This window comes from Biomphalaria glabrata, chromosome 1 (assembly GCF_947242115.1).
Source record: "Biomphalaria glabrata chromosome 1, xgBioGlab47.1, whole genome shotgun sequence".
In the NCBI taxonomy this organism is placed as follows: Eukaryota; Metazoa; Mollusca; class Gastropoda; family Planorbidae; genus Biomphalaria; species Biomphalaria glabrata.
The window spans coordinates 44762630-44778400 of record NC_074711.1 but is presented as its reverse complement, the minus strand read 5'-3'; the positions used below and the strand labels follow the sequence as shown (position 1 = coordinate 44778400).

At 35.8% G+C, this 15771-nt stretch overlaps 1 protein-coding gene across 5 annotated transcripts in view; it reads right to left on the bottom strand.

Moving 5' to 3' along the window:
- The window catches only part of LOC106050332 (uncharacterized), a 46440-nt gene that overhangs the window by 13614 nt on the left and 17055 nt on the right, over nt 1–15771 (bottom strand). For 4 of the 5 annotated variants that reach the window (XM_056038754.1, XM_056038771.1, XM_056038787.1 and 1 more), the window contains exons 6-9: nt 10101–10229; nt 8847–9050; nt 5094–5192; nt 954–1109 (exon numbers count right to left, since the gene is read on the bottom strand). In XM_056038754.1, the coding sequence (XP_055894729.1) occupies nt 954–1109; nt 5094–5192; nt 8847–9050; nt 10101–10229 (588 nt within the window). The remainder of the gene's footprint in view (nt 1–953; nt 1110–5093; nt 5193–8846; nt 9051–10100; nt 10230–15771) is intronic. The other variant, XM_056038763.1, reaches the window with a different exon arrangement.

Here is a 15771-nt window from a genome sequence, read left to right as displayed (position 1 = left end):
ATGACTTAAATTCTGCCAAGTCACTGGTTTTCCTTGCTAGCTCAGGCAACCCATTCCATGCTCTAATAGCACTATGGAAGAAGTAGTATTTGTACACATTTGTCCTAGCATATCTGACGAGGAATGTGCCTTTATCTTTGTGTCTTTCTGAGTATTTTATTAAATTTTGTTTTTGTATTTGAAGATTATGGTTCAGTGTTTTATGTATAATTGCTACTTTACTTTTGATTTCTCTGTCCTGAAGGCTTTCTAAATTTAGTGATTTTACTAAAGGTGTTACTCTAGTCTAATATGAATATTCGTTTGTTATGAATCTCACTGCTCTATTTTGTGTCTGTTCCAGTATCTTAATGTTTTCTTGAGTTGAGGGGTCCCAAACGGAGGATGCATATTCTATTATTGGCCTAACCAAGGTTAAATAACATTTTAGTTTTATGTTCTTATTTAAATTAATAGAAATATTAGGCCTAATTTTGCTTTTTTATCGCTATGTTTGTAGGCCCTAAAAGGATGAAGCCTACTAAAAGCACTGTCTACGAATGTAGGCTAGTACATTATTTTTGAAAATGTGTTAGATTTAATTAGTATTACACTGTAGTCTGTAAAAGATGTTTTAGCATGACGCTCATATAGCCCCTTATATAAGAGAATATCATAAAACTTTAAACAATTTAAAACGTGCCATAGTGGCATTCATGAGGCCCTTTAGGCCCATTTGAGTACCGGCCCACCGGGCATTTGCCCAAATGCCCATATAGCCAGTCCGCCCCTGCCTCCCAGTGTCCGCCCAATAAAGAGTTTGCAAGCTAATAGGATGAATTGAAATAATAACATATTAAGAAATCTATTTTAAAAAGATATATTTTATCCAACCGTAAATTAGGACTAATACGTGTTACGATTATTTTGTTGCAATAGGTCTAGGGACAAACCAACTCGATGTTTGAACTCACCACAATGACCACAACGTTCCAAAAGTAAAATCCTAGCCTTCTCCTGACATGGGCGGAGGCAGTCAAAATGGGATGTTTGGTTTTTCCCATTAGATCTAGAGTAGAAAAATCTCTTGTGAATTCAACATGGCGGTATGCTATAAAGTCCTGGCTCTCCTAAAGATCACAGAAAAGATACGAGACAATATATAGTGGTATTAAAACTATTAGAATGGAGAATGTTGCCAATAGTAAGAGGCTTTATTTTATTGGGAAACTATATCAAATAGCTATTATTATTATTAAGCCTCTTTCAATGGATGCCTGTGGATATATAAAGGCCTGTGAAGTAAAGATTTAGGTTACAGTAGTAACAAGTATTACCATCAGAGGCGGCCTTAACAGAGCGCGGGGCCCTGGGCGAGTGTCATATGCGGGGCTCTGAGCCGTAAAGGTAGGCCTATATATACCGTACTGTTAACTACATTACGTACTGTATTGTAATTGTTCTGCATGTAAGATTTTTGCCTTTAATAATCAACGTTACTAATGATTTATAAACATTTTGCATGAAACAATAAAAAAACTAGATAACAAAATGTCTGCTAATCCTGCTGGAGTAAGTAAGTAACTATTAATTACGGAGGAACACTTGCAAAAAATAACAACAAATAGTTATTAGGACATAAGGACGGTCGCAGACGGATTCAATCACGGAACTTTTCTGGCTTAAGCTGTTTTTAAAGTCTAGGTGAACTATTCAACAATGATAGCCTGTTAGAATCGACAGGTCATAAGATGCTGCCTTTACCGAAACTAAACGGTAGTCGAAACTAAAAATGTCATTTTAAGAGCTTGCACGGTAATTGGTATTATATAGAATTATAGATGCAGGAAAAGGCTTCCAAATTATGGACTAAAAAGTTTTGATTTTTTAGAACTGGTCTGGTTTTCGAAACTGAAAGTGAATCTCCGTTCGCGCCCCCCCCCCCCTCAGGCGCGGTGTCTGGGGCGGTTGCCCCACTAGCCACCCCCTAAGGCCGCTACTGATTACCATGACACCATCGTTAACCGTAAGCCACAGAAACAGATGACCTTTACATCATCTGCCCTAGGGATTACAAGGACTGAAAGGGGAACTTTACTTTTGACTTACTAACAAGTACATCTAGATGTACATGACACACGGGACACTACTAACAAGTACATCTAGATGTGTACATGACACAGGGGACACTACTAACAAGTACATCTAGATGTACATGACACAGGGGACACTATTAACAAGTACATCTAGATGTACATGAAACACGGGACACTACTAACAAGTACATCTAGATGTACATGACACACGGGACACTACTAACAAGTACATCTAGATGTGTACATGACACACGGGACACTACTAACAAGTACATCTAGATGTGTACATGACACACGAGACACTACTAACAAGTACATCTAGATGTGTACATGACACAGGGGACACTACTAACAAGTACATCTAGATGTACATGACACAGGGGACACTATTAACAAGTACATCTAGATGTACATGAAACACGGGACACTACTAACAAGTACATCTAGATGTACATGACACACGGGACACTACTAACAAGTACATCTAGATGTGTACATGACACACGGGACACTACTAACAAGTACATCTAGATGTGTACATGACACACGGGACACTACTAACAAGTACATCTAGATGTGTACATGACACACGGGACACTACTAACAAGTACATCTAGATGTGTACATGACACACGGGACACTACTAACAAGTACATCTAGATGTGTACATGACACACGGGACACTACTAACAAGTACATCTAGATGTGCATGACACAGGGGACACTACTAACAAGTACATCTAGATGTGTTCATGACACACGGGACACTAGAAGTCTAGCATGTTGTAGAGGGAATAAGATGTTTGATTCAATGAATGATTACATTTTAAGTGCATTAATCTATCTTATTTGCTTATCTTATAAGGTACAGACGTTCCTTCAATTCAAAACCAAAAGATTATAACAATCTACACGTATGTGTTAATAAAGTCATGTCTGTTAATTAGAAACTTATAATCGTCTAAGTCATTGGCTTTTCTGGCTGATTCAGGCAACCTATTTTATGCTCTCATGCATTAGTGAAGAAGGAGTACTTGTACAGATTGGTCCTAGCAGTCCTAGCGTATGGGGTATGAAATGTGCCTTTATCTTTGTATCTTTTTGAGTATTTATCAGGCTTTGTTTTTGTATTTGTAAGTTATGGTTCAATGTTTTATGAATTTGTCTATTATAGAAGAGACTAGCAACTAGGATCTATTTTAGTGTTTCTTACTTTAGAGATCTATTAGGTTTATTATCTTGTTTACTTTGCTAGATGTATATTAAGTTTATAGGCCCATATACTCAATATATTTATTCAAGTTGATAAACAATATGACATATTGCTCAGCCTTACGAGGCTAACACGATTTGGAATGTTCTTTAAAAAAGATTCAATTGATCATGTCGATACTTGGCACTAGTTATGTATATTTATTTCATGTCCACTTTGATGTCAGATCCAAGACTGTTCAACAAGGTTTATTAGGTATATCTATATAGTTTCATGTCCACTTTGATGTCAGATCCAAGACTGTTCAACAAGGTTTATTATGTATATCTATATAGTTTCAAGTCCACTTTGATGTCAGATCCAAGACTGTTCAACAAGGTTTATTAGGTATATCAGTATAGTTTCATGTCCACTTTGATGTCAGATCCAGTTAAGTGTGCCGACGAGGTTGTCAGGATTAGCTTAACGTGAGTTGACATACCAGTATTTAGAGTTCCCATTCTCCCAGTGAAGTCATGATATGCCTACTAAGATTTAAATTGGAGGATATCAAGCTAAAAAGTGCGATGTGATGTCGCTGAATTGTATTTGCATTGTAGTACAAATTCATATCTGTGCGCATCCATTGTCTTTCGATACAAATGGAGCCATACCTTAAATCCGTATTTGCATATGAATTAAGTAAAAACATTATTACCTTTGTAGAAAAAAAAGGTGAAGTCGTTTCAAGTTCTGAGTAGCATATATCATGCTGTTTTCGATAGAGACGTCTGCATTACGATCGATTCAAACTGGATACTAAAGTCTACCTGTCTTTTTATTTTCTAGAATCCACCTGTCTTTTTCTTGAGTCTTCCTTTTTTTAAAGAATCTACATGTCTTTTTTTCTAGAATCTACTCGTCTTTCTTTTCTAGAGTCTACTTTTCTTTTTTTTTCTATAGTCTACCTGTCTTTTTTTCTGGAATCTACCTGTCTTTCATGTCTAGAGTCTACATGTCTTTTTTTTTATAGAACCTACCTGTCTTTCTTGTCTAGAGTCTACATGTCTTTTTTTGTATAATCTACCTGTCTTTCTTGTCTTGAGTCTACATGTCTTTTTTTGTATAATCTACCTGTCTTTCTTGTCTTGAGTCTACCTGTCTTTCTTACCTCGAAGCGGTCATTTTTCTCCCAAGTGAAGTACTTTTATCGTTTTGTGTTTTACGTGAACTCAAGGCCGCTACAAAACTGAACACAAAGTTGATCTTAAGACGATCAAACCCATTTCAAACACTACCTCGAATGTCTCTCACACTTCCTTATCGTCCAGTCCCATCCTATCTGTCCTTATTTGAACTTCGCTCTACTTACTATGAGAAATAGTGCGTCGTAGACGCTATGAAAATATATTTCTGAAGATTAGAATACAGAAAAACTTTTGGCTCAGGTGCTCCATCCCGTACCCCACTGATGGAGCTTATTGCGCTTCCTCAGACTCATTGACTGTCTAAAAAGGGGTGGGGGCGTACGTTAATTATTTGGTCTGGTGGGAGTTACTAGCAATAATCTGAGAAAAGACTTTTTTTTTTAAAAAAAAAGGAACTTGGTCCGTTAAATCCTTTATTGAATTTGATAGAAGGTGAAATGTATTTACTGACAGCGAGCAGCTCGAGTGACTAAGACCATTCAAATTTCAGACACACGAAAAGCCTTACCGTATCGATTGACACAGTATCTCTTGAAGCGTTGTACGGTAAAAAAAAAAATTACACAAGAAATCTAGGTATTGGCCTAGACGCCATAGAGTATAACTCTTAGATTGTACCTGAAGTGCTCTCTCGTCCACGTGACTAGGATGAAAGAAGTCGGAGATAAGTTCTAGCTCAGCCATATGTAGGTCACTGGATAAGACAATGCTCAGTTCCTGAGACACATACAAAGGATGATATAGATTTAGACTGATTCTAGACGAGTCGGGTTTGAAACCGCACAGACTTTAACAGTCAAAATTATACACATTCTATAGCACACAAATAGAAATAAATCGACAATATAAAATTCTTAATCATGACCACTCACTCATAATCATTAATTCTCTCCCTTGTCGTGGACGACAAAATACGAAAATGTAACTTTTCCTAACGTAAGCCTAGTACAACTAAGCCATTTTCAAGATCGAAATCGAAGCGGTTAAATTTACCAATAAGGGAAAAAAATACTAAAACAAAAACAAATCTTATATTAAGCGTAGTTTTATTAGTTTGTTTGGAACAGTCATGTATTTACATTTTTAATAAATCACGATTAACCATAATAAATCTATGCGATTACAAATATTTTTACTAATGGATTTTATTTAGCGCAATTTCATGATTTTAATTTTTTTTTTTCAAAACGTTAAAACGCTATGATCCTATTATCTGTCTGAATCAGTTAGGAAATGGGTGTGTGTCTGGGAGGGGTATCTATTCGAATGTCACCGTGATCGCTTTTTTAAATGCATTTATTTTAAAAAATTGAACGACCTGAATTCGAAGTTGAGGGCTCAAGCCTCCCTCCACACTAACCACTGTATCAGCGAAGTGCTTATGAAAAAAGAAGGTTTCGTTGTTATCTATTGTTAGTTTAAAAAAAAAAGCCGCGATATTATTGACTACACAAAGTATAATGGGGACTAATTCAACTTATACCACCACAGGTGTCAAGTACCATTTCTTTCCCTTGTTGGATGCTAAACAAATTATTTAATTACCAATAGTTATTTAACTAATTGGTTAATTTTTAGCGGCCCCCGAAAGGGGAAAAGACGCTATTAGTTTTGTGCGAAATATCTGTCCTAGCGTCTGTCCGTCTGACCGTCTGTCTCGTTTAGATCTCGTAAACTAGAAAAGATATTGAAAATCCGACATCACAATATTTTAGACCATTCAAAGTTCTGATGCAACGGCTACTTTTTTTTTCTCAAAGCGAAAAATCTAATTTTTAAAATCAGTTATGCAGCAGTTTTTTTAAAGAGAAAAAGCTAATTAGCATGCATTATAAGTTAGACCTAATTTAAAATGAATAGTAATCTTATAAACTTCATTTTTATGAACAATTTTTTTATTGCGGAATTTTTTTTTTTTTTTTTTTTTTTTTTTAGGATTCGAATAAGAGATTGAGCCTTTTCAAAACAATTGGATCAATTTTAAGACATCAGTTAGGCCAAGGGAGGCGCGGTGGCTGAGCGGTAAAGCGCTTGGCTTCCGAACTGGGGGTTCGGGTTCAAATCCTGGTGAAGACTGGGTTTTTCAACTTTGGAATCTTTGGGCGCCTCTGAGTCCACTCAGCTCTAATGGGTACCTGACATTAGTTGGGGAAAAGTATAGGCGGTTGGTCGTTGTGCTGGCTACATGACACCCTCGCTAATCGTAGGCCACAAAAAACAGATGAACTTTACATCATCTGTCCTATAGACCACAAGGTCTAAAAAGGGAATTAGTTAGGCCAGGTTCACATCTAACTTTACATTAACTTTCACCTATCCTTTGATCTGCGGGACCGTTGGGGCACTACACAAGATCTGTTAACCTTCTTTCTCCATTCTTATCTCTCATTTGTCTTTGATATAATTTCATTTGCATGTTCTGAAAATATTGAAGCCTGCCTGGATAGACCTTTTCGGGGGCCGATTTTGAGTTTGTGTTTCCAAACAAACTGTCTTTTGTAACCTTGTTTTAATTGATTCTTGTTTTGTCAGGTAAAATGAATAATTGTGATAAATGTCAACTTTATCCGACATTGACAGATAAACAGAGTGAGTTGATATAAGCTTTGTAATAAAAATCATTTTTATTCGCGATTTCTACCAAATAAGTCTTTGAAAACTGACTAAAGTACAAAATTATAATGTCTTCCGATTAAGCACTTATCAATTTGTGGTGGGCAATTTTCTTTCGTTCCATTTTGTATGTTAATGTTAGTTTCTAGATTTTAAATCTAACTCTCCACAAGGTGTAGATAATTATAAGAGTAAATACGAGGGACTATCCTTAGATTACGGGTATTATCAAATGTGGTGTTTTTTTTACATCTGTATGAAAGTGTGTGTGTATGGAGAACATTACAAAATTTGAAATGTAAAAGACTGTAGTTAATGATAGTGTGTTGCACAATTTGAAAACAACTAGATCTACATCAACAAGTAGGCCTCTAATGAGTATGTTTTCATGAGGGGGAAGGGTTAATACAGTTTGTGAAGATTGGGGGGGGGGTATTCTAAATAAGGTGCCTCTCTAGTTGTAGATCTATGACTGCCAAAAAGTGGACTAAACTAGTAAGTAGTAACTAAGTAGTGAGTGATGTTTCTTCTTTCAAACTGTTCCGTTGTAAGGACAGCATTCACTAAACTATTAATCCATACTTTTGTTCCGGTACAAAATGTGTACAGTGCTGGTGCATTCTTATCTGCTAGAAGGGTTAGGATTTGTTTAAAACTTTACCAGCTATTCATTGGAAGGATGAAACAAAAACATTGAGGAGGCTTCGTTCGATTGAAGGATGAAAGAGTAAAAAAAAAATAAGGGAAATTATAGATATTGAGGGCTAGAAAACTGTGGGGTGTGCTAATCTAGCTGTGCTAAATGCGGGCCGTTTTATTGATAGATTTACAATTGTTACAGGTGATATACACATATACCAGCTTTTTCAACAGCAGCGTAGCATGGGTATCAGGAATAGTTTTGCGCTTGTAGAATTCGAGGACAGCCGTTTCCTTAGAAGATACAATAGCCAAATAGTGAGTTGTTGGCGGAGGGGTGTTTTATTTCAAAATATTGTGTGCATATGTTGGTGGCATTATAGTGTAGGGAGATGGGAGGCTACTGATGGGCCTAAGTAGTGTTTGTGCATACTCTATAATTGGCAGTTGCGGGCCCTTCGTTTGTAGAATAAAAGAGACTAAAAAGAATTTGAGCAAAAATGTGTTTGGGATGCGGAGCGTTGTAATGCGGCCCGCTTTATTGAAGGGTTTTAAAGTGTCCCAAGCAAAATAAACATCTATACCAACTATTTCTACCGTAGCTTAGCACGGGTATCAGCTAGTATATATACATACCGTCCCCTTTCTCTCTCTACATTTCTTTTCCCCTTTTTTCTCACTCTTTCTTTCTTTTTCCATCTCTTTCTGTCTGTCTCATTAATTCTTTCAACATCTCATCTCCCTCTCTCTTACCCCTTTACTCTCTCTAAAGAAATTGAACTTCTGGTAATAGACAGAACTTCTGGTAATAGACAGAACTTCTGGTAATAGACAGAACTTCTGGTAATAGACAGAACTTCTGGTAATAGACAGAACTTCTGGTAATAGACAGAACTTCGGTTGTAGCGTTCAATCTCAAGCTCTAAAATGTTGCAAAACTTTTCAAACCTGGACATCAAGTGGACAAACTATAGAACCTACTCGATCATTACATAAAAAACGTATCTGGACATCAAGTGGACAAACTATAGAACCTACTCGATCATTAAATACAAAACTTACCTGGACATCAAGTGGACCAACTATAGAACCTACTAGATCATTACCTAAAAAACTTACCTGGACATCAAAAGGAAAATGTTGCAGCTCTAAATGCTCCCTAAACATTCCCCGTACGTGCCACATGTAGGTGAGCACTGGATAGACCCTGTCTGGCTCATATTGAAGCAACATTGACGTTCGTTCAGATTCCAAAGTTCCATTAGCATTTAAAATCTTAAGGCAAGGATTCCAGCAGTCGGTAAACTCAATCGCACTCAGTTGCTAGAGATTTTAGTCAAAATAACAATAGTAAATCTGTACGATTATATATATTTTTACCAATTGTTTTTGTTTAGTGCAATTTCATGCTTTTAGATTTCTCAATACGTTATAATCCTATCACTTGTCTGGACAAGGGGATGCGGGGGAAGAAAGAATGGAGTTTCTGGGTGATCGCTTTTTAAATGGTTTTATAAAAAAAAAAGGTGAACAACCTGAATTCGAACTCGATAGCTAAAGCCTCCTTATCCACTACACTAGCCATTATGCCAGAAAAAAAAGCTTTTTAATGAAGGTTTTAAATTTATCTATTGTTAATTACAAACTTTAAAGCAAAGTATAAAGGGGACTTAATCTACTTATACTACCACATTGGTCAAGTATGGTTTCTTTCCCTTGTTCGAGATACGGTACCAAACTAAATAATTAATTAACAATAGTTAATAAACTAATTGGTTAATTTTGTTATTGATTCTTGATTTTTAAGGTAAAAGAAATAATTGTGCAAAATTTCAGCTTGATCCGAGATTATGGGTGGGAGAAATAACGAGTAAAAGTTTTTTACCAGACAGACAGAGTGAGTTGATATAAGCTTGGTAAAAAAAAATTGATTATATAACCATTAAAATAAAATATCAGTAGGAAATTATTAACAGTGTATTTGTGTGTGTGTGTTTGTTTGGTCTTGGCATGCGTGAGTGTGTTGTCTGTAGTTCAAAGCGGACTGAAATTCACATCCATCGTTTCCTTCTTTCCATTGAATCGTTTGTAACGTGTCACGTCATTGAGTGTCTTGAAAGTTGGTGTGTTCTTATCTCCAGCCGTAGAACGGTTATGGCTCACCTCATTGATCACTTCTTCATGTGACTGTAAAGCCTTATACTGAGGACATATTCCCGTCCACAAACAACGCACGTGAAAGCTATATTTTTTTCGTATTAATCTAATTGGACATAAACATGTATGTCCACTAGCACTTTATAAAAAGTATTGGCGATTTAAGGGGGTTATCTGTAGCGCGGTGTTACCAAAGGTTATCGTTAGAGACTTGACCTGTTCGGACAGTCCAGCGAACTGACTTTCGGCCCATCTGGCTTGGATGTATACTTCTGCTTCAAAGTTTTGATTAAGAGTATCGATCTCCAAGATTCGGATAAATACCACCTTGATCTCAACATATTGCTGTAAATAAAAAGAGTCAGGTCTCTATGAAGATCTGTCTAGAGAACAAGTGTTTAGAATGTCATAGCATGCGCACGAATGTCTGCTAGATCTATGTAGAAAATACAAAGGTGTCACGTATCAACTTAAATAAACCTAACCTAGAGTAATTAAATTTAGTATAATTTTTTACCCAGTAGGGATAGTCCCCACGTGCAGGTGTCAGAAATACCCATGACGTAATCTGACACGCGTCCGTTAATATCGTGACACCTGACAGGGAATGATTTTTTTTCGGTTAAAGCAAGCATTTGGGGGAAGGGGCAAGGGCGGGCTGGGTATCAAAATCGGCCCGGGCATTACCATATAAACCGGCCCACAAATGGCATGTCATATATTTTCGATTGGGGGGGGGGATTTTTACCCAACACCGCAATTTATATATATATATATATATATATATATATATATATATATATATATATATATATATATATATATATATATATATATTAGTGTGTGTGTGTATATGTAATTAATCTTCATTACATTATGATCTTTCATTCTTTCAAACGTTTTTTCTACCCTAGAAGAATACCCTAGAAGAATACCCTAGAAGACAGTACACACCGCCAAAGGGCAGCTAGAAAGTCCGGGGGAGCGCTGTGAGCTCCCCTCCCCCCAAGCATTATTTCCGTTATTTAAAACTTTGAAAATGCATATTCTGAGGTATCTACAGTGCAATTAGCCTGCTACTCTTCCGCTAAAAAAATTCAAAAACCAAATCTGCTATTCAATGGAGTCCAGCGACTGGTAGAAAATGGTAAAATTCTTTAGTTTTGTATTGGAGGGGCAAGGGAAACCACTACGCTCATGAAATTTGAAAACTGTAGTTTGCTTACGTTGGCTGCACTGGGGCAGTAAGTAAAGTTTCCCTTTCAGACAATGAGGTCTGAGGCAAGTGATGATTTGAAGACCCTCCCCTCCCGGCTACGCCCCATGTGTTATATTATAGGTGTAAGCCTAATTCTCTACAAAATATATATAGTTTGATAACGCATCGAAAACTGGATGTATGCATTCGTAGGATTACATAATGTATTCTATTTATACATGTATGTAGTCTGAAAACTATAAACTATACAATAGCAGCCTAATGAGTTTGAAGCTTTTTGGTATTACTTATAGATTACAGACGTTTCTTCAAAAAATAATATTGTTACGTCTTACGCATTTCGTGTGTCAATCAAGTCATGCATGTTGATCTGTGACTTAAAATATGCTAAATCATTGTTTTCCGGGCTGACCCATTCCAACCCTTTCCATTAAAAGATAAGAGAAAGCAGAACGTTAGAGAGTCACTTACTTAGTGTGAAAAGCTCTTGCTTCCTCCTAGTACATTCTCAAAAACGCGATTTGTATATAAATATACTATGACCCATTATTTAAAATATAAATCTCCTTTCATTAAATATCGGCGCTATATAAATTATTGTAAGATTATTTCACCAGATTCCAAAATTACGGGACAATGCCGTTTTGTTTTTTTTTTTAATCGCGCGGAGAATTGGCATATTTCCATATTGAATGACACCCTAAAATGACAATTTTTGTCTATATATTTCAGGAGATTTGTATGAGTTTTCTTAGTATGAGTTTTCTAAAGATTTTAATAATTTCCGGATATTTCCAGGACTTTTTCGTATATTTTGCAATTTCAAGAGATTTCCAGGAGCTCCTGGTAAATGGAGAGGAGGCCGCTGGAAATCTGTTATAAATTATACAATGGTTTAATTTAATAATTTATACACCTAGAATTAGCGCGGGTCCTATGAAAGTGCGGAGCCCACTGCGGTCACCTGCAAAATAGCGACTAGTTCTTTTTAAGCCTTAAGTGTAGTATTTTTAGATATATGTTATTAAAAATAAACAAAAAGAAACTTACTTTTTCTTTTCAAATCGCAGAAAGTAGAGCTTTATACCCATATTGAGCTGTGAATAAGGTTGGTGGTTTGCAATTTCGCGGCAGTGTGTATGTGTTAAAGAAAATTTCTATTAAGTATTGTTAAAGAGTCGCGCCTATCTTTTTTTTATTTTTGCTGCGTTATTTCAATGTTTTCTAACTTAACCTCTCTCATCCCTCTTTTTGGTTAAATTTCATTGGAACCATTTAAAGACGGGGGAGGGAAGGAGCAAAAACAAATGGAAGTGCCATCAAAGGTCCATGCCGACCAGCAAAATGATTAGGCCAAACACAACCTCGAAGACATCAAAGCAGTCCATGCCGCTCGTGCATAGCAGAAAGTACGGTCTAACGTTTTGCAAATGGTAATACGTATAGTGTATTTTGTTTTTGATATTCTTGATGAATTTCAAACAAAATTAATTGTAATAATAATTGTAATAAGAATTTAAAAACAACAACAACCAGAAAACGTGTTTGGGCCTTTGTGTCTAGCTGCTGTTACTTTTTAAAAAAGTTTTCTGCATTAATTTTTTTTTCTTTGGTCGCGACCACACCGGCCCATTTTACCGGCCCACCGGGCATTTGCCCGTTTGCCCATATAGCCAGTCCGTTGTGGAGGAAATTTCATAGAGATAAGACGTATTTTAGATTTGAGTTGTAACTTGCAGTGACAAGTTTTGTATTTTATTAGTATTAATCTGAATATATTTTACTATTGAGCTTTGAAAGAAGTTATTCATCGCATACAGTTTTATTTCTGTATATACCAGTGGCGTAGCTACCAATGTGCGGGTGGTGCGGGCCGCACAGGGCACCAAGAGGAGAGGGGCACCAAAATTCCCCCACCCAGTGTGCATTAATTTCCTATTTTCCCTGAGCGTTTCAGTAAAAACGACTAATTGTATGGACACGAACAAACATAAACTACTGTATTTTAAACATGAACTAACGATTTATAAACTAGTCATGTCGCTATTTTGTTTCATCTCCTTGACTATTTCTTCCATACAATGTAAGCTATAGAACAGTTTGAATCTAATTTACTACATTTATTTCGGACACACGGTACATGTTGTTACTACACTGATCAATGCTCTAATATAAAGAAGAAGAAGAAGATAGGCCAACCTTTTTTTTTTTACCATTGTTTAGTCCATTGGTTTAATCTAGATATTGAGTTTGCAAATATATTTCTAAACTCTAGCTCTAAACAATTATCTTAGTTTATTCATTTCTTTATGATTCTTTATAGTTTAATTTTGGAAATAATTCTATTGTAATGTCAATATTTTAAAATAAGCTAACCTTTGTTTTCTACGAGTTTTTTTTTTAACTAACTAGTTAATTGTAATACTTTAACGTAAACAAAATGATGAACAATGCTCAAGAATGACTAGTCTAACTGGCGCCTCAAAACCCTTTTAAGCTCAGACGGAGAAATCGGCATCTCTGGTTCTGTCCGGTCTGGGTAGACCAGTGGTCTTCAACCTTTTTTGGCCTACCGCCCCCTTTTCGATTTTTTTCTTTAAAAAAATCCGCCAGCGCCCCCCTCTAAGAAAAAGTTATAAAGAAGAGTGAGAATACAAATTTGAACAAAATATCATCTATCTATTAATTTTTATGCTGTCAATAACACTTATCCCGCTTGGGAGACGACCGCATGCCAAAGGCGATTGTTGTGAACTCCTTGGCCTATGACTGACGAGCTTTGAGGAGGACTGAGTTACAGAGGTGCCACCCTCCCCGTGAGCACTATAAAGATTTATTCAGGCGCCATTTCGCTCTCACTGGCATAAAGGAAAGTACCTGGCAGCATTCTCTGGCAGCAGATAGCCTCTGAGAGAAACAGATCGAGAGCTCTTACAAAAACTGCGGGACAAACATTTGATACTCAAAGAAAAGCCAGCATACAACGGCTTTGTCTGCATCAAATTCGGGAAAATATTTAGGTCGCAGTTGGGTTAGCTAAGTTATATGAAACACTGGACAAAAACAGCCAATATTATCATTATGCAAAAAATATGTCAAATAATTTACAGTGATTACACACAAAAATTAATTGTAAAGACTTTCAAATCCTAAGAATAGTCTCGTTTAAATTTTTGAATATTAGGACCTACTGTTTTGGTAGTTTAATTGTAAATTTAGTTTTATTTTTTAATATAAATATTATTATTGCTGAATTCACTGCAAAATGATATTAAGCTAATGGTAACCTTGTGCCTCCTGCAGTCTGACAATATTAAAAATTTCAAGCTTTAAGTTAGCCAAGGCAAGGCGAAGGTCTCCTCTATTTGCTACATCCAGTCTATTTCTTTGCTTATTCATTATCTTTGTTACGCACTAAATCTAGGTTAACCATGTATGTTTACTGAAAAGCTAAAACATAATTCCAATTTTGACCACAGTTTTGGGATTTTACTGAAACATTTCAATGCAGCCACATCTCTGTTGTGCTTCCAGGGGCGTAGCTAGGAATTTCCATCGTTTGGGGGCCAAGGTGCTTGACATCTTTGGGGGCCGCTGCATTTTCCGTAATATTTAATTTAATTAATTAAAAAAGCACTAATTTGCCGCCCTTAAATGGGGGCCCGGGTGATTTTCAAATTTCCACCCCTCACCCTAGCTACGCCACTGTGTGCCTCCTATGTTTACATTCTTTTTTACTAAAGACATAGTTTTGTAAATCTATTTTTTTCATGCAACTCAATTTGAACGCCAGTAACAGATGTTTAATAATTGTCATTTATATATATATATATTTTTATTTTAGAAGCGAATCTTAATCTCTTCATAGAGCATTGTTATGTGAATTGCATATATATCGGTGTCCTTTGGCAGTAATTCATTTGTCAATAAACAAGTTATGTGAGATTGGAAAACTCTTTAAAATAGATTTAATATCTCGATAAAAGAGAAAATGATATTATCAATAAAAGTCACACTCTTTCCTAGCAATCGGGGGTTCGTTTCATTCATTTGTGTTAGATGTCTACCATGTAAAACAATGTTTTTTATCCTGCTTTAAGTCATCGCCAACCGTTGAATCTTCCCGTTTCTCAAAAAATATTTTTTTTAAGAGCTTAAAAAAACGAGCCATAAAATTAACAAACCCCTTTCGAAATCCAGCGAACTTTAGTTTACAACAAGAGTCTAACACCTTTTTCATCATTTGTTTCATAAAACTGTTAAAAGATGCGCTTATTTTCGGCTTGGGTATGTATTTTATTTAAAGTTTTATAATTAGATTCAAATAGAAATAAAATTGCGGGCTAAACTTTTCTTGTGTATCATAACTCACAATGTGAATAGTGAATAGATTTGTTCTTTATTCTATATTACCTATGAAGTCATTGTAGCGTCCAACCATTGATGGTTTCCTATATGTCCTCATAAGCTACATAACTAGACAATTTTGAAATAATATTTCATCTCTAACAGAAAAAAAGTCTTTTTGTGTTACATATGTTTTAAAATAAATTTAGTTTTAATCAATTGTTCAACAATATCATAAGAATTTTTAAAAGTTATGCATTTTTCTATGAAGCCATTAAAATATATCCTGCTTTGCCGTTTTTTTGTTTTTATAAATGTTTT